The sequence below is a fragment of the Emys orbicularis genome, chromosome 2 (genome assembly GCF_028017835.1).
Source record: "Emys orbicularis isolate rEmyOrb1 chromosome 2, rEmyOrb1.hap1, whole genome shotgun sequence".
Taxonomy (NCBI): domain Eukaryota; kingdom Metazoa; phylum Chordata; order Testudines; family Emydidae; genus Emys; species Emys orbicularis.
In genome coordinates, this window is record NC_088684.1 from 286881007 (window position 1) to 286903814 (window position 22808).

Consider the following 22808-nt stretch of genomic DNA (forward strand, 5'->3'; position numbering starts at 1 on the left):
TTCAATCACCCTGACATCTGCTGGGAGAACATAAGAATGGCCATACCGGGTCAGACCAAAGGTCCACCCAGCCCAGTATCCTGTCTGCTGACAGTGGCCAATGCCAGGTGCCCCAGAGGGAGTGAACCTAACAGGTAATGATCAAGTGATCTCTCTCCTGCCTTCCATCTCCACACTCTGACAAACAGAGGCTAGGGACACCATTCCTTAACCGTCCTGTCTAATAGCCATTAATGGACTTAACCTCCATGAATTTATCAAGTTCTCTTTTAAACCCTGTTATAGTCCTAGCCTTCACAACCTCCACAGGCAAGGAATTCCACAGGTTGACTGTGCACTGTGTGAAGAAGCAATACAGCAGTGCACAGACAATCCAAGAAGTTTTTGGAGAGTGTTGGGGACAACTTCCTGGTGCAAGTACTGGAGGAACCAACTAGGGGCTGTGCTCCTCTTGACCTGGTGCTCACAAACAGGGAAGAATTGGTAGGGGAAGTAGAAGTGGGTGGAAACCTGGGCAGCAGTGATCATGAGATGGTCTAGTTCAGGATCCTGACAAAAGGAAGAAAGGAGAGCAGTAGAATACAGACCCTGAACTTCAGAAAAGCAGACTTTGACTCCCTCAGGGAACTGATGGGCAGGATCCCCTGGGAGGCTAATATGAGGAGGAAAGGAATCCAGGAGAGCTGGCTGTATTTTAAAGAAGCCTCATTGAGGGCACAGGAACAAACCATCCTGATGTGCAGAAAGAATAGCAAATATGGCAGGCGACCAGCTTGGCCTTAACAGAGAAATCTTCGGTGAGCTTAAACACGAAAAGGAAGCTTACAAGAAGTGGAAACTTGGACAGATGACTAGGGAGGAGTATACAAATATTGCTCGAGCATGCAGGGGTGTAATCAGAAAGGCCAAAGCACAATTCGAGTTGCAGCTAGCAAGGAATGTGAAGGGTAACAAGAAGGGTTTCTACAGGTATGTTATCAACAAGAAGGTAGTCAAGGAAAGTGTAGGACCCTTACTGAATGGGGGAGGCAACTTAGTGACAGATGATGTGGAAAAAGCTGAAGTACTCAATGCTTTTTTTGCCTTGGTCTTCACAGACAAGGTCAGCCCCCAGACTGCTGCACTGGGCTGCACAGTATGGGGAGGAGGTGAGCAGCCCTCAGTGGTGAAAGAACAGGTTAAGGACTATTTAGAAAAGTTGGACATGCACAAGTCCGTGGGGCTGGATGCAATGCATCTGAGGGTGCGGAGGGAGTTGGTTGATGTGCCCATCTTAAAAAAGGGTAAAAGGAGAATCTGGGGAACTATAGACTGGTCAGCCTCACCTCAGTCCCCAGAAAAAATCATGGAGTAGGTCCTCAAGGAATCCATTTTGAAGCATTTGGAGGAGAGGAAGATGATCAGAAACAGTCAACGTGGATTCAACAAGGGCAAGTCATGCCTGACCAACCTGATTGCCTTCTATGATGAGATAACTGGCTCTGTGGATATGGGGAAAGCGGTGGACGTGATATACCTTGACTTTAGCAAAGCTTTTGATACAGTCTCCCACAGTATTCTTGCCAGCAAGTTAAAGAAGTATGGGCTGGATGAATGGACTATAAGGTGGATAGAAAGCTGGCTAGATTGTCGGGCTCAATGGGTAGTGATCAATGGCTCGATGTCTAATTGGAAGCCAGTATCAAGGGGAGTGCACCAGGGGTTGGTCCTTTTCAACATCTTCATTAATCATCTGGATGATGGGATGGATTGTACCCTCAGCAAGTTCACAGATGACACTAAGATACGGGGAGAGGTAGATACGCTGGAGGATAGGGATAGGGTCCACAGTGACCTAAACAAATTGGAGGATTGGGCCAAAAGAAATCTGATGAGGTTCAACAAGGACAAGTGCAGAGTCCTGCACTTAGGAAGGAAGAATCCCATGCACTGTTACAGGTTGGGGACCGACTGGCTAAGCAGCAGTTCTGCAGAAAAAGATCTGGGGATTACAGTGGACGAGAAACTGGATATGGGTCAACAGTGTGCCTTTGTTGCCAAGAAGGCTAATGGCATATTGAGCTGCATTAGTAGGAGCATTGCCAGCAGATTGAACGAAGTGATTATCCTCCTCTATTCGGCACTGGTGAGGCCACATCTGGAGTACTGTGTCCAGTTTTGGGCCCCCCACTACAGAAATGTTGTGGACAAATTGGAGAGAGTCCAGCGGAGGGCAACGAAAATGATTAGGGGGCTGGGAAACATGACTTATGAGGAGAGGCTGAGGGAACTGGGGTTATTTAGTCTGCAGAAGAGAAGAGTGAGGGGGGATTTGGTAGCAGCCTTCAACTACCTGAAGGGGGGTTCCAAAGAGGATGGAGCTAGGCTGTTCTCAGTGGTGGCAGATGACAGAACAAGGAGCAATGGTCTCAAGTTGCAGTGGGGAAGGTCTAGGTTGGATATTAGGAAACACTATTTCACTAGGAGGGTGGTGAAGCACTGGAATGGGTTACCTAGGGAGGTGGTGGAATCTCCATCCTTAAACGTTTTTAAGGCCCGACTTGACAAAGCCCTGGCTGGGATGATTTAGTTGGTGTTGGTCCTGCTTTGAGCAGGGGATTGGACTAGATGACCTCCTGAGGTCTCTTCCAACCCTAATCTTCTATGATTCTATGATTCATTATAGAACTTTCTCACATAGTTTAAAGGCCAGCGTCACACATCAAGTTAAGAGGTATGTTTCTAATGCAGTTGGGATTCCAAATGTTTCATTTAGTAGGATAATGTAACAATAATAACATACATAGACGTTAACATCTTCAAAATGCTTTGCAAACGCTGATTAATCCATTGATTTAAAAATGTTTACATCATCTTGTACTTTCAGCTTTATAAAATATCTCAAAACACGTTAGAAACAAACCTGTAACTGTGATGTCATTGATCTGGCAATTATCACAAACAATAGTGAATGTTTGCTTCAGGTTTTCAGGAGAAGATGGGGAAAACACTACCTAAAAGAGAAGATTACACACAATGAAATAGCAGTGCTCATAACTAATTTCACACAATTCTTAGACTTCTATACAGAGATGTTCATTACAGAAAAACTCTAGCGATCAATTAATCAATTATAAAACCTTACATATTTCATAAAAAGTCTCTAATGTTCAGAGTCTGCTCTCAGTTACTTTGAGTTAAATCAAGAGTAGGTCATCTGAATTCACTGGTGTTCCACCAATGTAAATGAGGGCAGAATCAAGTCTTAAATATACTGCAAAAGAGTGTGGATAGCAATGCAGAGATCACTACCAATGTTATTCATCCATCCCTGTGCATTCTTCAACCAATCAGCACTCTGCAGAAGATCTCTGTGTAATCTGGATCTGAGAAAACGTGAAAGGACAACAAAGAAAACAGTAGTATCAGCAAGATCTATATATTAATTGGAGAGTCCCTCTTCGAAAAGAGCACAACCATCATCCAAAATGGAGCATAAGCGTCTGCAGGCATGCAACAAAGGAATTTATGCTCCAAAAGGAAAGAGGAGGAGAGATTGCCCTACCTTCCCAAGGCACTCTGTGAAGGAAAGTGCTTTCTTGGATTTGACTCTCTCCATTACAGTAAGGGATATACTCCTGTGATCTCAAACTGTTGTTGTCTATGGCTTCAGACAGGATCCCTTGATTAGGGTCAGACTGGGCTTGTCCCCTGGATATGTGAGCAGAGCTGGAAGGGCACAGGAGTCTTCTCCCCTTACAAGCACCCATAATTGCAGTCCCTATGCTCTCAAATGCTACTCACTAGCACCTCCTGGAGTACAAGCCTCCCCAAAGGCATAAAAAGGTGATAGGGCCATGGCACCACTCCCCTCACCACTGTCCACATACATGAAGGAAAGGAGTGTACACTACAGCCTCCTCATGGGTGGCTTAGTGAGTGCATTCTTCCTATGCATGGGAGACCTCCAAGAGACATGGTGTATGTACGGGTGATATATGAAAAATTATAAATATGGGCTGGAAATATGTTCTTAAAATATGGTTGGCAGATAGGACTTAAATCATCCTGCCCTAGACAAAGGAATATTGTCGCACCTGCTTGAATGTGTCTCCAATGTAAACTGAGCAAAGAGAAAGACTACAGAAGTATATTTACATAAAAGATAAACAAAGGCATCAAATTAATGAGTGGGGGAGATAACCATTTAACTATCATGATGGTGGTGGAGACTATAAAAATTAGCGTGGCATCAACTCCATGGTGGATACAGGAGAGCTTCTTGACTTTGAAAACAAAGATAAACTTTGAGGATATAAGCAGAGAGAGAAAGCCAATTTGGTACACTTCACCTGAGGAGACAAAGAAATCAAGAGCTTGGGCTCTGTTGGACCTTGGCTAAAGACTGGCCAGCCATGCTGAAAGAACAACTGTGGTGAGAAATCTACTTTGAACAGAAGACTCTAGTTTGTTGAGTTAGGTTTTAGTCTTAGGGTATGTCTACACCCAGCCGCTAGTTCGGCGGCTGGGAATCGAAGTTCTGGGTTCGACTTATCGCGTCTTGTCTGGACGCGATAAGTCGAACCAGGAAGTGATCGCCGTCGACTGCGGTACTCCAGCTAGACGAGAGGAGTACCGCGGCGTCGACGGGGGAGCCTGCCTGCCGCGTGTGGACCGAGGTAAGTTCGAACTAAAGTACTTCGAACTTCAGCTACGTTATTCACGTAGCTGAAGTTGCGTACCTTAGTTCGAATTGGGGGGTAAGTGTAGACCAAGCCTTAGAAGTGTATTTTTACTTTTGTTTATTCGTAACCATTTCTATCTCAATTCCTTACTTGGTATCACTTAAAGATCTGTTCTTTGTTAATAAATAATCTTCTTTTATTACACAACCATCGAAGTGCAGTGTTTCAAACTGAAGAGTAAAATCCTCAGCGAAACTTACAGGTTGGTACTGTGTACTGCCTCTTTAAAGGAGCAGCGACTTGATAAGGTTTTGTTAGTGCTACAGTGAGAGGGGCTGCGCATTGCAGAGGAGATGGTTTTAAGTAGACTTGGGACTGGAAGGGCTGTGGGTGTCACCCTGGAAGGAGTAACCGGGCTGCTGGAAGCCAGGAGGAGGCCATTGTGCTGTAAGCAGGCTGCTGGTGTCAGGACTCTGAGCCAAAGCTGCACAGCACAGAAGCAGCCAAGGCTACAGGGCAGGAAGTGACACAACCCCTAACTGGTCTGCAGGGCCGACCCTACCCATACTCAAAGTACGCAGCTGCGTAGGGCACCAAGAAATTTGGGGCACCAAAATTCCTGGTGCCCTGCACAGCTGCGTGCTGCTCCAGCCCCTGCTCCGCCTCTTCCCGCCCCAGCCCTGCCCCCACTCCACCCCCTCCTCAAAAGCCCCCGCCCCTGCTCTGCCCCAGCCCCGCCCCCACTCCATCCCTTCCCCAAAGCCCCCGCCCCTGCTCCATCCCCACTCCTGAGGACTGCAGCAGGGCTGGGCCTGCACTCCCCAGCCCCAGCCACACCACCAGTGAGTGCTGGGTGGCAGTTCTCCCCTACCCCCCAAGCCAGCTCCGCCCTCCCCACCCCCCCGGCAGAGGTCTGGGGTCAGCCTCCCCCCCCAACAGAGGCGTGGAGCCCCACACTTCCCCCACCCCCGTGGGGGGGGGGCCTGCATAGGGCCCCAGAATAGCTAGGGATGGCCCTGCTGGTCTGGGTTTCTAAAATAGCCTATATTGCTCATATATTTGGTAAAGTACAAAATATTAAACACTAATTACTGACCTCTAATAGCATAGCTTGATCTGGACCTAGCTCAAAAACAGCAGGTCGGATCCCAAATGGACCTTGCTCCACAAAACCAATAGTTGCAACAGCCTTGAAGTGAAAAGAATAAAACAAAATAAATTGATCATGTCGGGTTTTTGTAGCCAGCTATTTAGCCTCACGGTTTTCTGGGTTACCTGGGGGGAGCAGAGGGCAGGAAGGGTGCTGTTGTCACAATCAAGTGGCAGATCCAAGGGGCCTTTTTTGAAGTTTACAGAGGAGCATGTATGACCTCAGGCCAACCCTGCTGATTGTCATGGCCCACAAGCTCTTTATACTTTGAGATACCTAAACTGTGTCCAATGGTTCCTCCCAATCTCTTACCCTGAAATTAGGAGGTGGCCATACTTTCTTTGGCATTATACAGAACTTTCCATTACTGGACCCTTCATTTCTGCACACCAATTCTGTCATTTTTACTCCCCCCACAAGGCAGGAACCACAATCGATGATGCGAGGCACTGTAACAAACAATGCAGCAAAGGAAAATACACATGTAGTGAAGGCTAACCGCAGGAAAAATAGTTATTTAATCAATTACTCTTTAAACATGGACTTATTGAATATGAATTATTAAGACTCTAAAGATGCTAAACACTTTAAATGGTTACTTTAAAGGTGCAGCAGTTTGAGCTGTGACTTGCTATAACTCTCCCATATTAAATGATGCTTCCAGCTCCAAGTACTTAAGGATTGTATCAAACTTTGATAACAATAAAGAAGATTTTGTAAAAAGAGCTTTGTGCTGGGGGAAAGTAAATCACTGATGGCTAACAAAAACAGCACATCTTCAGCTGGTATAAATAGGCATAATTCCATGGAGCTATGCAGATTTATGCCAGTTGAGATTGAGATTTGAGATGTTACAGGCTGGGCTAGATATTTTCAGAGGAGAGTTTTGCAGTAAACAGCAACCTAGATATTTAATGTTTAACAATCGAGGACATAGCAAATATATAGAATCTGAGCTTGAAAACTGCCTTCTGATTTTTGGGCCTCTGACTCTGCACCCTGAAAATAACTGTTGGCACAATTTGGCAGATACAAATAATTAAGGGAATATTTTACAGCATTTAAATGCCTATTAATCAGATTATGCATGTAAATCAGACAGTTAGACACCTAAGTGGTATGAAATGCACCTGCAACATTGCTCTACAATCCTTTAGGCCATAAAGTTGGAGACAGTCAAGGCCCTTTAAAAATCAAGGACCTAAAGCTTAACAGAAACTAGTGAGTGCTTGTAGCATATGACCTGACTCTACCTACATGTTAATACAGGAGGTGGTCTCCTAGCTTCTATAGGGATTAGGAGAGAGTATGGTGCTTGCGTTTCCACTAGAATATAATCTTCATAATCAGCTAAATATTCAGGAATAAACTGAATGGTGTACTGGCAGGTCATCCCAGGAGCGACAATTCCACCCTCTCCTGGAAATTTTCCTAGGAAAGAAAATGCAGGTGATTTAAAATTTCAAATACAAAAGTTGTTCTATGATTTCATGACCATATTCTGCCCTTTGAAAGCTGCTCATAGTGAGCTCTTAATATGTGCTCTCTCAGATAATTTGCCATAAATGGTGTGACCAGAAGAGCGCCTGACCCTGCAGTCCTTATACATTCATGGCTCCCTCTGAAGTCAATGGGCAGTAAGGGACTCTTTACATTGATTTCAATGGGCACTGAATCAGGACCTAGATGAGTTTTTGCAGTCTCAGGGCAGATCTACACTACGGCAGGAATTGACGCTCTGAGATCGATCCACTGGCGGTCAATTTAGCGGGTCTAGCAAAGACCCACCAAATCAACTGCAGATTGCTCTCCAGTCGATCCCTGTACTTTACCCCCAACTAGAAGAGTAAAGTAAGTCGACGAGAGATTTTTTTTCCATCAACCCCCCGCGGTGTACACCACGTGGTAACTCGACCTAAGGTACATAGACTCCAGCTACGTTATTCACGTAGCTGGAGTTGCGTAGCGTAGGTCGACTTTCCACAGTAGTGTAGACATAGCCTAGGTCTGGATGTGTTATGCATACCATTTCTTTTGTTTCAATCTGATCTCCCTACATTTCATTTTTAATTAGACCACTAGAGTCTCAGACTTCTGTTGGGAGTTTCATGTAGACTGTCCTAGACAGGTAAGACAACCTCTAACCTCTAAAAAGTGATATGAGACTCTATGGGATTAAGGTTCTGCCCACCTGGATTGCATTGTAGATGGGACACACAAAAAATCAATGTATTATATTTAAGTAGACAAATTAGTTCTTGTACAATTTTGCATCTTCAGAGCTAGTATAGCAACTTACCCAGTCCAATGGCAAAGGCTGAAGTAGATGGAGGGATGACTCTTACATGGCGACACACTGAAGTCATGTTCTGCAGCTCTATAGTCATCTTCATTTAAAAAAGAAAATATAATACCAAATAACACTTATGCACCACTGTTCATTTTCATAATACTCTGCAAACAGCAGTGAATTAATTCTCACAACATGCCTAGGAGGTAGGTATTTTGTAGATGGGAAAACTGAACATTTCTGTCAACATCTGAAGTAAAGGACATGTCACACAAAAGCAACCTGAGGTTGAAAAGGATCCCACTTGGTACTCCTTGGGGGAAGTTCTGCTGATGATTGAAAGAGAGGAAAATGAGGCTCATGAGAGTTTAATTAGCTATGTGGAAGTCTGCGTAGGGGTGGGGGAACTATGAAAGTCATGGAGAGACATCAAGTTTCTCAGAGGTAGAATAAATTCTCTGTAGAGGAAAAAGCTCTTACCTCATAAACCTGACCAACTTCATACTCAGAAAACAAAACAGCGGGCGGGGTAGGTAGAAATACAGGAACAGATCGAGGATCACTGAAATAAAATAATGGGAGAGACTTTGAGAAACATTCAGTGAGCTCTTACACTGTCAGTTATTTATCTATGCCTAAGAATGTCCTGATTGCATCCACTGGCATGAACAACAAAAATTACAAAAACCTCCTAAGATATTATTTCTGAATGATTATAACCAAGATACACAGGAGAAAATACTGTTCTGGCTAAACTGGTATAAATCCAGAATAACTCCAAAGCAAATCTCTCTGCAGGATCAGGGTCTGAGTCAAGAGTCAAGGTGTGTACCTTTCATCAAATGCCACTTTTCTTCCTGTTATCATTCGATCTACCTTCTTCTGATGAAAAATAAGAGATTTTCCTCCATTAAGAGTATTTGGTGGGAAAAAGCGTGGATTCTTCAGGTAATTGTGTCGGTTCTCAAGTCTGGCAAGGTAAACGCGGTCTTGTTCTCTATCCGCTTTGTACATATTATCTTTCCAGACTGATTTGTGAGAGGAGCTACATTTCTTTGAAACAAACAGAGAATGTGATGCAAAATTCAGTGTCAAATACTGCAGCTTTGGGGGAGTGGACGGGTTATATAAAATACCTATTCCTGATTGCTTAGGCTTTATGTATCAATAAAGAATTTCACCCTCAGCAAACTACTATATTTTTCTCTTCTCCAACATGGAAAGCAACTACTTACACTAAAATAGCAAAGTGCTAGGACTTGCCTCTTTCTACAGGGATAGCAATAAGTCTTAAACTGTTTGACAGGCTAAAAAGAGTGCGTCTCTGAAATATACCTTACTTGATGGTTTCTTAGTCTGATGTCTAGGCTCAGGAGTTGAAGACAGCGTTAAGGTGGATAAAGATACATCTGGCAGACTATCTAATGTTTTCCTCAAGTGTGGGATTTCTGTATGTTTCTGATCCCTTGGACTTGTAGAAATGTGTTGTTTAAAACTAAACGTCTCCTTGATATAGTCAGGCTCTTTATTTCCTGCAGTTCAAAGAAAAGTATTGACATTTTCTGAGCAATAGGGAGAAAAGTATTCATTTTAGAAGCTTACTGTAAGCAGAGAAACATTATTAATAGGGCTGTCGATTAATTGCTGTTAACTCACGCAATTAACTCGAAAAAATTAATCGCGATTAATCGCAGTTTTAATCAAACTGTTACATTTCAATTGGTATTCTATCGTTTTTTAAATATTTTGGGTGTTTTTCTACATTTTCATATACATTCTATTCTGTGTTGTAATTGAAATCAAAGTGTATATTATTTTTACTACAAATATTTTCATTGTAAAAATGATAAACAAAAGAAATAGTATTTTTCAATTCACCTCATACAAGGACTGTAGTGCAACCTCTTTATTGTGAAAGTGAAACTTACAAATGTACATTTTTTTTTGTTACATAACTGCACTCAAAAACAAAACAATGTAAAACTTTAGAGACTGCAAGTCTACTCAGTCCTACTTCTTGTTCAGCCAATCGCTAAGACAAACAAGTTTGTTTACATTTACGGGACATAATGCTGCCTGCTTCTTATTTACGTCACCAGAAAGTGAGAACAGGCATTTGCATGGCATTTTTGTAGCTGGCATTGCAAGATATTTACGCACCAGATATGCTAAACATTCGTATGCCCCTTCATGCTTCGGCCACCATTCCAGAGGACATGCTTCCATGCTGATGACACTTGTTAAAAAAATAATGTGTTAATTAAATTTGTGACTGAACTTTTTGGGGGAGAATTGTATGTCCCCTGCTCTGTTTTACCCACATTCTACCATATATTTCATGTTATAGCAGTCTCAGATGATGACCCAGCACATGTTGTTTGTTTTAAGAACACTTTCACTGCAGATTTGACAAAACACAGAGAAGGAACCAATGTGAGATTAGCCACAGCACTCGACCCAAGGTTTAAGAAACTGAAGTGCCTTCCAAAATCTGAGCGGGATAAGGTGTGCAGCATCCTTTCAGAAGTCTTAAAAGAGCAACACTCTGATGCGGAAACTACAGAACCCGAACCACCAAAAAAGAAAATCAACTTTCTGCTGGTGGCATCTGACTTACTTAATGAAAATGAGCATGCATGGGTCCGCACTGCTTTGGATTGTTATCGAGCAGATCCCATCATCAGCATGGATGCATATCCCTTGGAATGGTGGTTGAAGCATGAAGGGACATATGAATCTTTAGTGCAACTGGCATGTAAATATCTTGTTACCCCGGCTACAACAGTGCCACAAGAACGCCTGTTCTCACTTTCAGGTGACAATGTAAACAAGAAGCGGGCAGCATTATATCTCCTGCAAACGTAAACAAACTTGTTTGTCAGAAGCGATTGGCTGAACAAGAAGTAGGACTGAGTGGACTTGCAGGCTCTAAAATTTTACATTGTTTTATTTTTGAACGCAGTTTTTTTGTACATAATTCTACATTTGTAAGTTCAACTTTCATGATAATGAGATTGGACTACAATACTTGTATTAGGTGAATTGAATACTATTTTTTTTTATATATTTCAAATACTTGTAATCAAAAATAAATATAAAGTGAGCACTGTACACTTGGTATTCTGTGTTGTAATTGAAATCAATATATTTGAAAATGTAGAAAACATCCAAAAATATTTAAATAAATGGTATTCAATTATTGTTTAACAGTGCGATTAATCGCGCTACTAATCGTGATTAATTTTTTTAATTGCTTGAAAGCCCTAATTATTAATAATACAAGACTGGTCTTGGAGTTAGCAAAACAACTAAATATTTAACTGCTCTAGTGTTTCACCCATATTTACAGTTTATTTTGTTCAAGTAGGTTAATCTGTTTCAATCACAAATCATACTGATAACATTTAGGACAAACTTACAATGATCAAAATATAATAAATAAATAACCTCACCTACCTTGTCTCTCTAATACCCTGGGACCAATACAGTTACAACAACACTGCATTTAACTTCTTTAACATCTTTTATTTGAGGATCTCAAAGTGCTTTAAAAACAGTTAATTAAGCCTTATAACTCCCCTCTGAGGTAGATAAGTTACTATCTCTACTTTACAAATGGCTAAACAGAGTTGATAAAAAAATGGAATTCTCATACTGATGAAATTCCAAGATCTGAAATTTCATATCATCCCTAATTTGGACAAAAAGTAGAAACCACGCATTTTTTTGCAAAATGAAATGTATTGAAATGTTTTGTTTATATATGTCAAAATGATAAAATCAAAGTGGAACATTTCAACTTATTGAAAAAAAGTTTTGATAAAGTAAAAACTAAATATTTTGACATTATCAAAAAAGTTGTGATACTTTCCCATAAAAATTTCAGACAAAATTAATATGTTCCCATAACACATTTCAATTTAATCAAATCAGCATTTTAGATGGAAAAACATGGTTAGAAAAATTTTGATCAGCTCTAAAACAAAGGCACAGAGATTAATCAGAACACATTTTTAAAATAAAAACTGTTTTCATTTAAATAATTTATTTATTTCTCTGCTCTGTTTATCACATAAATTCTGCTGCATTAGCTAGTGCAGAAGAACCACAGGGTGAAACTGACCACCACAGATTCACTGTCTAAAGTGACGGAGCTGAAAAAACTAAACAAACAGCATTGGTTATGAAAAGTAAATTTGATATTTAAAACAAACTGCAGTTTTAATAATGTATTAGTTACACAGAAAGGAGAATTTTTGTATTATATTACAAATGTAATATCTTGACTGTGTCCTTTAAGCTAATTCTTAGTACTTTAAATGTTAGGGCTTGTCTATATAAACACTTAGTTCACAACAAGCTGGGTGCAAATCTACCTCACACTAGCCTGCAGCACACAAAATGTCTACGTGGACCTGGCTGCCATAGACTAAACGTTCCATCGTCCTCTTTAAGCTATTCCCATTTCAAAGCAGGGTACATTAAAGTGCACTAGAGAACTATTAGCGCACAGCAATATGTTCTACATGGACACTTAGTGCACAGCAGGTTACAGCACAGTAGATATACACCCCAGCTTGCCACGAACTAAGTGTTCATATGGTAAAGCCCTTCGTGTTTCTGCTCATTAGGCAGATGTACAGAACATTATGCACAGGCTATCCACGTCTAATTCTTCATGTCCTAGAGAGCATTATCAGAAATCCATATTAGTCTCTGCTTTAAAAGTTACCTTTAGGTGCTTTGGTAATGGGTATTCTATCAGTGATGTAATCTTCAGGGCAGATTAAATTATGTTTTTTGAGAAGGTCATTATCCACACACCACCTGAAGGAGGACTTCACTACAATATTAAAAAAAACAAAAACAAACAAAAGATTGGTGTTTTAAGATACACTAACAATGGTCAGTCCACATTTCTGTTGTCTCTCCTTCACATCACTACAATGAAGTATTTTGGAGAGAAATGTGGTCTGTAAACTGAGCACAGAACTTGAATCAAACAACCCCAGAGTTCTAAATTCAGTTCTGATTCGTGGCTCTGGGTGAATCTCTGTGTCAGTTTCCCTGCCTGTAATAACACTTATCAACAGGGCAATTGTGAAGACATTTGTATTAATGATTTTTGTACATCTGTTTATATATGCTTGCAATAAAGTTAAGGTATAGAACCATTAATGGCAGGTTTCAGGCATTGAAAATGACCTGCCCAATTAGTTTCTTATTATGTAAGGTTAATTTTTTTCTTTTTGATTCTCTCCTTGCAGTTTCTCAAAGCTGCTTTTTTAGTATAAGTGGTATTAAACCCTGGCATTCATAAAGGCCATGATCAAAAGTTCACTGAAGTCAATGGGAGTCTTTCCATTAACTTAAATGAGCATTGAATTTGGCTCCAGATCCCATAAATGTGTACTGGGATAGGTAACATTCCCAGAAACCTCACCTGGCGGCAATCCAATGTTGTGGAAGTCCTCCCCAACATGTACCTTCAACATGTTCAGAGCCCTTTCTTCTGCTGCTGTTGCTCGAGCTCTTGCCTGAATGATGTGCTTTTCTACCATGTCAACTTCTGTCAGTCGATGGTTATATTCAGTATGAATCTGGCATGTAGATTGGTGAATGTAAATAAATAAATATATTTTTAGCTATCACAAATTATTAATAATGTCAGTACATGTAATAGAAAAATTAATGTTTTCTATTTCTTTCTGAAGGCTTGCTAGAATGTTTTTGCTTTACAAGAATAAACTCTCAGAATAGAATGCATTATTTTCTAACAATTAACTTGTGGTGGGGCTGAAACATTTACCAGATGCCTACCAGTCAGATCACTAAACTTTATAACCAGAGGCAGATATGATGAAAGGAATTACCAATGAATTCCAGGGGCAATACCCTACTGAGAAGTCTGACCTTCAGCCCCTGCTACTGGAAAGAGGGAAGGTGCTATGCTTGGACCCTGCTTGTGTTCCAGCTACTATATCAGGTATATGATTAAATTTAAAGTGTTCTCTCTCCCCTAGTTACTAGAAAGCTTTTTAATTCACTGATTCAGAGCAGGGATTTGAACCAAGTCTCCCACATCCCAGATGAGTGTCCTAAACAGCAGGCTATTGACTATTCTTGTCTCTCTCTCTGTCCCTCTTCCCTGATGCCCCAATTCCATTCTGGATCTGAGAAAATTTCAGTTTCAACAAAATTGCATTTATCATCAATTTTTTTTCTACCGGTTTTCAATATCAGCTGTGAAAACGACCAAAGTCTTGTTGATTTCACTCCACAGCTACTCCAAGAGAAGTTCTAAGATTACCTGTCTGCAGACTCAGAAAGACTGCACATCTGTTCAGATGTAGGACTAAAAACTGTTGAGATGAGTTCCTGTCTGCATCCTGTAAAACTTGCCCATACCGGTATTGCCCTGGCCTCTTCTTTTGTCATTCAGTGTTGCACGCATTCTAAAGCAATATGCATTTCCTCACCTTTTGGGGGCGAAGCCAGACTTTGAGGCACCTGCTCCCCTACTTGGTGTAAACTTTGCTTGTGCCAATCAGAAACTAACACAAACAGGTTTTGGGCCCCGTCCCCTATGACACTTCTATGATGTCATAGTTGGTACTTTTTGGGCCTGCCTGCCATGTGGAGGCAGGGAAAGGAGAAAGAAAAACGAATCCTGTGTATCCTGTGTACACCCGTAACCGAGCCTGATCACCTCGAAGCCTCTCTCTCAGCTCACGTGTTTCAAACAGAGTTTCTATGTTTGCCGGTCGTTATGCGTTGGTTTGTATTTATAAGTATCAGTTATTACTAATTGCTGCATCTTTGTTTATAAATATTGTTAGTAGATATTTTAGTCATGATGTCATAGTTGGTACTTTTTGGGCCTGCCTGCCATGTGGAGGCAGGGAGAGGAGAAAGAAAAACGAATCCTGTGTATCCTGTGTACACCCGTAACCGAGCCTGATCACCTCGAAGCCTCTCTCTCAGCTCACGTGTTTCAAACAGAGTTTCTACGTTTGCCGGTCGTTATGCGTTGGTTTGTATTTACAAGTATCAGTTATTACTAATTGCTGCATCTTTGTTTATAAATATTGTTAGTAGATATTTTAGTCATGATGTCATAGTTGGTACTTTTTGGGCCTGCCTGCCATGTGGAGGCAGGGAGAGGAGAAAGAAAAACGAATCCTGTGTATCCTGTGTACACCCGTAACCGAGCCTGATCACCTCGAAGCCTCTCTCTCAGCTCACGTGTTTCAAACAGAGTTTCTACGTTTGCCGGTCGTTATGCGTTGGTTTGTATTTACAAGTATCAGTTATTACTAATTGCTGCATCTTTGTTTATAAATATTGTTAGTAGATATTTTAGTCATGATGTCATAGTTGGTACTTTTTGGGCCTGCCTGCCATGTGGAGGCAGGGAGAGGAGAAAGAAAAACGAATCCTGTGTATCCTGTGTACACCCGTAACCGAGCCTGATCACCTCGAAGCCTCTCTCTCAGCTCACGTGTTTCAAACAGAGTTTCTACGTTTGCCGGTCGTTATGCGTTGGTTTGTATTTATAAGTATCAGTTATTACTAATTGCTGCATCTTTGTTTATAAATATTGTTAGTAGATATTTTAGTCATTGTGTGTTTTGTTGATTTCACTCCACAGCTACTCCAAGAGAAGTTCTAAGATTACCTGTCTGCAGACTCAGAAAGACTGCACATCTGTTCAGATGTAGGACTAAAAACAACTTTTAAAAACCCTTCAAAACCTGAAAGCTTAAAATCTGCTGTTGAAACTGAGTTGATGGCTCAGTTTCACCCACCTCTAACTTGTACGTTTTCTGTTCTCCAATAGCAAGCTGGAAAGTGGACTTTGTAAAGCTCTGATTTGCACTGAATATACAGCACATATTGTACTAGTTCCTCAGATGGATAGAGCACCACCCACTTTAAAAGAAAATCAAAATAATTTTCTTATAGCATGGTTTATCTTAATGCTAACTACTTCTTTTGGGAAGCATCTTATTTTAAAAGACAAGACGTCAATGTTTGAGGAGAGATCATTCAAACATACTACTCAGATATTGTCAAGAAAAAGCAGACTGCATCGGTACCTTCTGAAGAAACTCAATTAAGGAGAAAAATATAGAATCTGAAATTCATGCTTGTCTGTCTTGCAGTCTGTGCATAGGTGACGCGTTGGGGGGTATGCAGGGTCAAGTGCCACTCCAGATTTCTGCGTGGGCTGCCAGCGTGAGGAAGGAGAGGGGCTCTATCCTTCTCCCGCTGCCCTGTCCCCTGGCACGCTCAGCCTCTGACCCTGGTAGCTGGGCCTGGGCGGGGAGCAGAAGCAGGGCCGGCTCTGGCTTTTTTGCCGCCCCAGGCAAAAAAGCCTCTGGCCGCCCCCCCCCCCGCGGGGGGGGCGGAGCCCGGGGGGGGCGGCGAGCCCCGGCGGGGGCTCCGCTCTCCCCCCGGCGGCCGGGGGCAGGGCGCGGGGGGGGGGGAGGGCGGCCGGAGCCCTGGGAGGAGGGCAGCGAGCCCTGGCGGGGGCTCGGCTCCCCCCCCCGGCGGCCAGAGCGCCGGGGGCAGGGCGGCGAGCCCCGGCGGGGGCTCGGCTCTCCCCCCGGCGGCCGGGGGGAGGGCGCCGGAGGGGAGGACGGCCGGAGCCCTGGGAGGAGGGCGGCGAGCCCCGGCGGGGACTCGGCTCCCCCCCCCGCCGCGGCCAGAGCGCCGGGGGCAGGGCGGCGAGCCCCGGCGGGGGCAGGGCGCGGGGGGGGGAGGGCGGCCGGAGCCCTGGGAGGAGGGCAGCGAGCCCTGGCGGGGGCTCGGCTCCCCCCCCCGGCGGCCAGAGCGCCGGGGGCAGGGCGGCGAGCCCCGGCGGGGGGCTCGGCTCTCCCCCCGGCGGCCGGGGGGAGGGCGCCGGAGGGGAGGACGGCCGGAGCCCTGGGAGGAGGGCGGCGAGCCCCGGCGGGGGCTCGGCTCTCCCCCCGGCGGCCGGGGGGAGGGCGCCGGAGGGGAGGACGGCCGGAGCCCTGGGAGGAGGGCGGCGAGCCCCGGCGGGGACTCGGCTCCCCCCCCGCCGCGGCCAGAGCGCCGGGGGCAGGGCGGCGAGCCCCGGCGGGGGCAGGGCGCGGGGGGGGGGAGGGCGGCCGGAGCCCTGGGAGGAGGGCAGCGAGCCCTGGCGGGGGCTCGGCTCCCCCCCCCGGCGGCCAGAGCGCCGGGGGCAGGGCGGCGAGCCCCGGCGGGGGCTCGGCTCTCCCCCCGGCGGCCGGGGGGAGGGCGCCGGAGGGGAGGACGGCCGGAGCCCTGGGAGGAGGGCGGCGAGCCCCGGCGGGGGCTCGGCTCTCCCCCCGGCGGCCGGGGGGAGGGCGCCGGAGGGGAGGACGGCCGGAGCCCTGGGAGGAGGGCGGCGAGCCCCGGCGGGGACTCGGCTCCCCCCCCCCGCCGCGGCCAGAGCGCCGGGGGCAGGGGGGCGAGCCCCGGCGGGGGCAGGGCGGCGAGCCCCGGCGGGGGCTCGGCTCTCCCCCCGGCGGCCGGGGGGAGGGCGCCGGAGGGGAGGACGGCCGGAGCCCTGGGAGGAGGGCGGCGAGCCCCGGCGGGGGCTCGGCTCTCCCCCCCCCCGGCGGCCAGAGCGCCGGGGGCAGGGCGGCGAGAGGGCGGCGAGCCCGGCTGTGGCCCCGCTCTCCCCGGCAGCCCGAGCGCCGCGCCGCCCCCCTCCAGGTGCCGCCCCAAGCACCAGCTTGGTTGCCTGGTGCCTGGAGCCGGCCCTGAGCAGAAGGGGCGGAACCAGCCACTTCTCATGCCAGCCGCTCAGGGTCACTGCTCTGTGCGGCACGGTAGCTGCCTGAGAGAGCCTGGCTGGGGAGGCGGCAGGCTGCCCCCCAGCCGGGCCCGGCTGCTGGGGACAGGGGCAGAGTGAGCCAGAATCCCCTCTCCCCCCAGGCACATTTCTGGCTCACTCAGCCCCTCTCCCCTGCAGCTGGGTCCAGGTGGAGGGCAGCCCACTGCCACCACCATCTCCCCAGACAGGCTCTCTCAGGCAGCTGCTGCACTGCACAGAGTCAGCGACCCTCAGTAGCCAGCTTCAGCTGCGTGAGAAATGGCTCCGTCCCGCTCCCCGCCTGGGGCCGGCTGCCAGGGACAGCGGCCAAATGTGCCAGGGCGGGGGGTAGGCACTTCAGAAGAAGGACAGAGCCCCCCGTGCAGGCAACGTTGGTGGGGCGGGGAGAGTGCAGAGGTCACTGGCTGGGCACAGGGCTGGCGGGGGGGGGGGAGGTAGGGGAAGCACTGAGCAGGGGAGACACATGGTGCAGTCATGTGTCTTTCCGTTTAGATTTGTGCCCCCTCAATACGGGGAGGCACAAGTGATATACGAATCTGTGAATAGTACAAAGAGATAGATGGTGTCTACAAAATTAAGATCTGTTGCCAAAATCAGAATATCTGTTCGTTTTAAGAGTGATCTCGTCTCCTATCCTTGTTCAGCACCTACTGAAGCAATATGATTAAAAAATACTTTGCACTTCTATAGCTTTTTTCATCATTTTTGTCTCAAAAGCACTTTGCAAACATTAATGAATTATGTATCACAACGCACCAGTGAGGTAGGAAATGGTTATATAAGGATCACTTCACTCCATTTAGCAGCTCCTTAAGAGCACACAGCAATACTACACAACAATTTATTGAAGGCCAGTAAGAAGACTATCACATCCACTTGAAACTGCAGGGAGAATGTAGGGTAAAAGCAGGTTGTGCTTTAGGAACTTTAAAGATAATTGTTTTTTACTTCACATCTGAAAAAACTCCCAGAACAACAGTTAGGAGCATCAGGTGCCTAATACATATTGAGATGAGAGGCTCTATGAGCAAATTTGGTCTCAAGAAGGATGTTTGCCACTAACATTCAAATTGCTCATGAAAATGTCTTTGCGATTCTAGGAAACCATTGAGAAAAAAATTCCTGGGAGGTCTGAATTAACATTGACAAACATTTTGCTAAATCTCAGAACAGCTCTGAAAATTGCCTCTAATCTGTTTTTTGTTTATTTGCTTTACCTTTTGCAGCTCCTCCACAAACTTCTCATGATAGAGATTGTCTCCTCCACGGGACTTGATCAGATTTGTTCCAGTGTCCATCCCTATAACATCTGCAGTATACGTGCTCTTAAAGACGCTAGTCAACAAATGGGAAATGTCCTGAAGGGGAAAAAATTAGGGTGAGAAATTGTTAATCTTTAGAAACAGAGACAGGATTGAGGATGAGGGACATGAATATTAAACCATACATGCAACAGTGATTAAATCAATTTGGTTCCACAGCAGTAGCTTCAGATTACCAGTGCTTTGGTAAGAAAGGGGACTACTATGTACATAATGTTCTGGATATAGAAGCTCTGTGTATCTATTTGTGCCAAAAAAAGATATAGGCTGTAAAAGCTAATTCCATTCAGATACTCCAGAGAATGGCTGGGTGGGTGGCTAGGTGTGGACTGTCTAGGGCTGGAAGGCTCTGTCTGGGAAGGACTATCTGGAAGGGGAATTGGGGTCTGCCAGAGAGGGGATTTAGGAGGTAGAGGGAGTGTCAGATGGTGGTGGAAAGGGGGGTCCTGTCTGCAGTGGATACTACAGGGGCACAGAAGGGGGGTTCACAGGAAGGTCCAAGAGGGGCATGTCTGAGAGGGAGTGTGTGTACAGGGGTGTCTCTCCAAGTGGGGTAAAGAGGCTCCCTGCGGGAGCTCTGAATGGGGTGGGGTGTCCAGGCACAGTAAATAGGCTGCTGGGGTGTGTGTGTGTCTCTCTCTCTCTTTGTGATTCATAGATCCCTAGCCCAGAAGGGACCATTGTGATCATCTTGTTTGACTTCCTGTATATCACAGGCCATAGAAATCCGCCCCCCAACCCCCAATCCCAAGAGCAGATATTTTAGAAAAACATCCCATCTTGATTTTATAATGGTCAGTGATGGAGACTCCACCATGACCCTTGGTAAATTGTTCCAATGTTTTATTACCCTGTTAAAAATCTACACCATGTTTCTAGTCTGAATTTGTCTAGCTTCAACTTCGAGCCACTGGATCACAGGTGGAGGGGTGTCTCTGAGGATGGAGGTGGCACAGGGGTGTGGTTGGGGGAGGTGTCTCTGTGGAGGGGGCCTGCAGGAGGGGGGTCGCTAAGGGCAGAGTGGCATCTGGGAAGTGTTGGTCTCTTGGGGGAGGGGGGAGTCTTGAGGGAAGAAGGCCCTGTGGGGGATAAGTATTGGAGGACGAGGGAGGGGGGTTTCTGGGTGTGGAGGGCCCTGCGAGGGTGGGGGAATCAGTTTTTGAGGGTGGGGGAGGGCCCGGGGGGGGGGGAGGTTGGTCTTTGAGGGCAGGTTAGTGGGTTGATCTCTGAAGGCAGGGGAGGGCTCTGTCGGGCGGGGGGTCGGTCTCTCAAGGAGGGGGGCCCTACTGGGGGAGTTGGTCTCTAAGGGGAGACGGCCTTGCTGGGCAGAGGGGGTAGGTCTCGGAGGGCCCTGCAGGGAGGGGGATCGGTCTCAGAGGGAGGAGGGCCCTCCTGGGGGGGGGGGTCTGTCTCAGATGGTCAGTCTCTGAGGGGGAAGGGCCTTGCTGGGGGGAGTTAGTCGCTGGGGGGAGGAAAGGCCTGCTGGCCTGGGGTGTGTGTGTCTGGGATGGTCGGTCTCTGACCGGGGGGGGGGGGGGTCGGTCTTGGGGGGGGGAAGGGGTCCTGCTGGGGGGGCCTGAGGGGGGAGGGCCCTGCTGGGAGAGTCTGAGGGGGGGAGGGCCCTGCTGGGGGGGGCGGTCTCTGAGGGGGGGCGATGCCGGGGGGGGGGGGGGTGTCAGTCTCTGAGGGGGGAGGGCCCTGCTGGGGGAGGTCGGTCTCTGAGGGGGGGAGGGCCATGCCGGGGGGGAATCGGTCTCGGGGGGGGGGGGAGGGCCCTGCTGGGGGAGGTCAGTCTCTGAGGGGGGAGGGCCATGTCGGGCCGGGGGGGGGGGTCGGTCTCTGAGGGGGGGTCGGGCCATGCCGGGCCGGGGGGGTGTCGGTCTCTGAGGGGGGGAGGGCCCTGCTGGGGGAGTCGGTCTCTGAGGGGGGGTCTGGCCATGCCGGGCCGGGGGGAGGTCGGTGTCTGGGGGGGGGGAGGGCCATGCCGGGGGGGGTCAGTCTCTGAGGGGGGGGCGGTCTCTGAGGGGGGGGCGGGCCATGCCGGGCCGGGGGGGGTCGGTCTCTGGGGGGGGAGGGCCCTGCTGCGGGGGTCGGGCCATGCCGGGCCGGGGGGGGCGGGTCGGGCCATGCCAGAGTCTCAGGGGCCGTTACCTGAGTCCGCTCGGAGGCGGGTCTGTGTCTGTACATGGAGGGCTCAGGGCTGCTGGGGGCTCCGCCCGCCGCCATCCCCGCCTGTGCCCAACGCGGGGCCCGGAGGCCAGGGCAGCCCCGGCCCCGCCGCTCGCACCGGGGAGGCTCGGCCCGAGCCCGTTGCTAAGGCAGCGGCCTGCTCAGTTTACCAGCTCCCTGCCCTAGCGACGGCGCCTCCTCCCAGCCGGCAGCGGGTTCCTCCCGCTCCGGAGCTGGAGAGCGCCTGGCCCGCCACCGATCCCCTTACTTTGGGGGGAGGAGAGACCACCCCCGGGTGCAGCAGGGAGCGCAGAGCTGCCCTCACTGGGGGTGGGCAGGTAACAGGGATCCAGTGTTTATACCCCCCCCCCCCGCTGTGTTTGTCGCTTACAGGTATTCACCCTCTCCCTCATCTCTGTGAAATCTCCCCTGTCCCCACAGCCTGAGACCGAGCCCTTGGCTTATGACCCCGAATTTCGCTCCCCGCAAGGCCACACTTCCAGCTCTGGCTGCTCCTGATAGCCTTTGATTTTCCTGTCTCCCTTCACTCTAGGTGCATTACAGCTGGGCTAGCATCCCATTTCCCCCACCCTTTCCCCCCTCAATAATGGAGAAACTATGAGGCTTCCTGACACCATCCCACTATGTAATTATTATTAATAATAACAGTAGTTGGATCTGGTCTACAATGCAACAAAAAAATTCTGAAAAAATGTGAAATTTCAAAGTAGTTTTTTTTTCTTTTGCAGGGCTTAACAGGGATCCTTTTGTCATTTTTTGCAATATTTTTTATCAAAATAGTTATGTAAATTAATAAGCACTTTGATAAAATGTTGATTTAAAATGGCAAAATTTAAAAAAAATTGGAAGACTGATAGTTTTGCCAAAAAAAAAGGTTTTCAATAAAAAAAATCATTTCATTCAAAACATTTCAGCCAGCTCTAATATTGGTTTATTAACCTGCTCCTACTAAAATCATTGGGAAAGCCCCTACAGATTGAATGGAAGCCGGACATTTGGAACACTGCCCTGAAGAATTTACATGGTCATTATGAGTGGCGTAATCTTGATAATAATGAGAACCTCAGTGCTCAACACCTCTTAGGATTAGGTCCTAAGACAAACATAAAACCAGACACGGTAGGAACCTCATATCTGACTTGGAAGGAACACATCTAATAATACAGTTGACTTGATCACTCACTTCTAGCCCTTTCTGTTGAGACTGCCACCAAGTGCTAGTAGCAATAATAGATTTTATAGTAGTGGACTGAAACCATCATCTCCTGTCACATAAGCAGTCAAAAAGCCATATGATGGGAATGACTTTTAGTCACTACCATTATAGGTGGAATATAAACTGGTTCCCTAGAAGTGAAAGGCTTCT

The 22808-nt window shown here is 47.0% G+C and overlaps 1 protein-coding gene across 1 annotated transcript in view; it reads right to left on the bottom strand.

The window, feature by feature from the left end:
- The window catches only part of DLEC1 (DLEC1 cilia and flagella associated protein), a 60115-nt gene extending 38637 nt beyond the window's left edge, over positions 1-21478 (bottom strand). Inside the window, exons 1-12 of the mRNA XM_065399098.1 lie at positions 21404-21478; positions 19148-19288; positions 13548-13704; positions 12837-12947; positions 9440-9636; positions 8937-9157; positions 8585-8666; positions 8114-8201; positions 7072-7245; positions 6127-6263; positions 5761-5853; positions 2903-2993 (exon numbers count right to left, since the gene is read on the bottom strand). Coding sequence (XP_065255170.1) covers positions 2903-2993; positions 5761-5853; positions 6127-6263; positions 7072-7245; positions 8114-8201; positions 8585-8666; positions 8937-9157; positions 9440-9636; positions 12837-12947; positions 13548-13704; positions 19148-19288; positions 21404-21478 — 1567 coding nt within the window. The remainder of the gene's footprint in view (positions 1-2902; positions 2994-5760; positions 5854-6126; positions 6264-7071; positions 7246-8113; positions 8202-8584; positions 8667-8936; positions 9158-9439; positions 9637-12836; positions 12948-13547; positions 13705-19147; positions 19289-21403) is intronic.
- Between the last annotated feature and the right edge of the window lie 1330 nt (positions 21479-22808).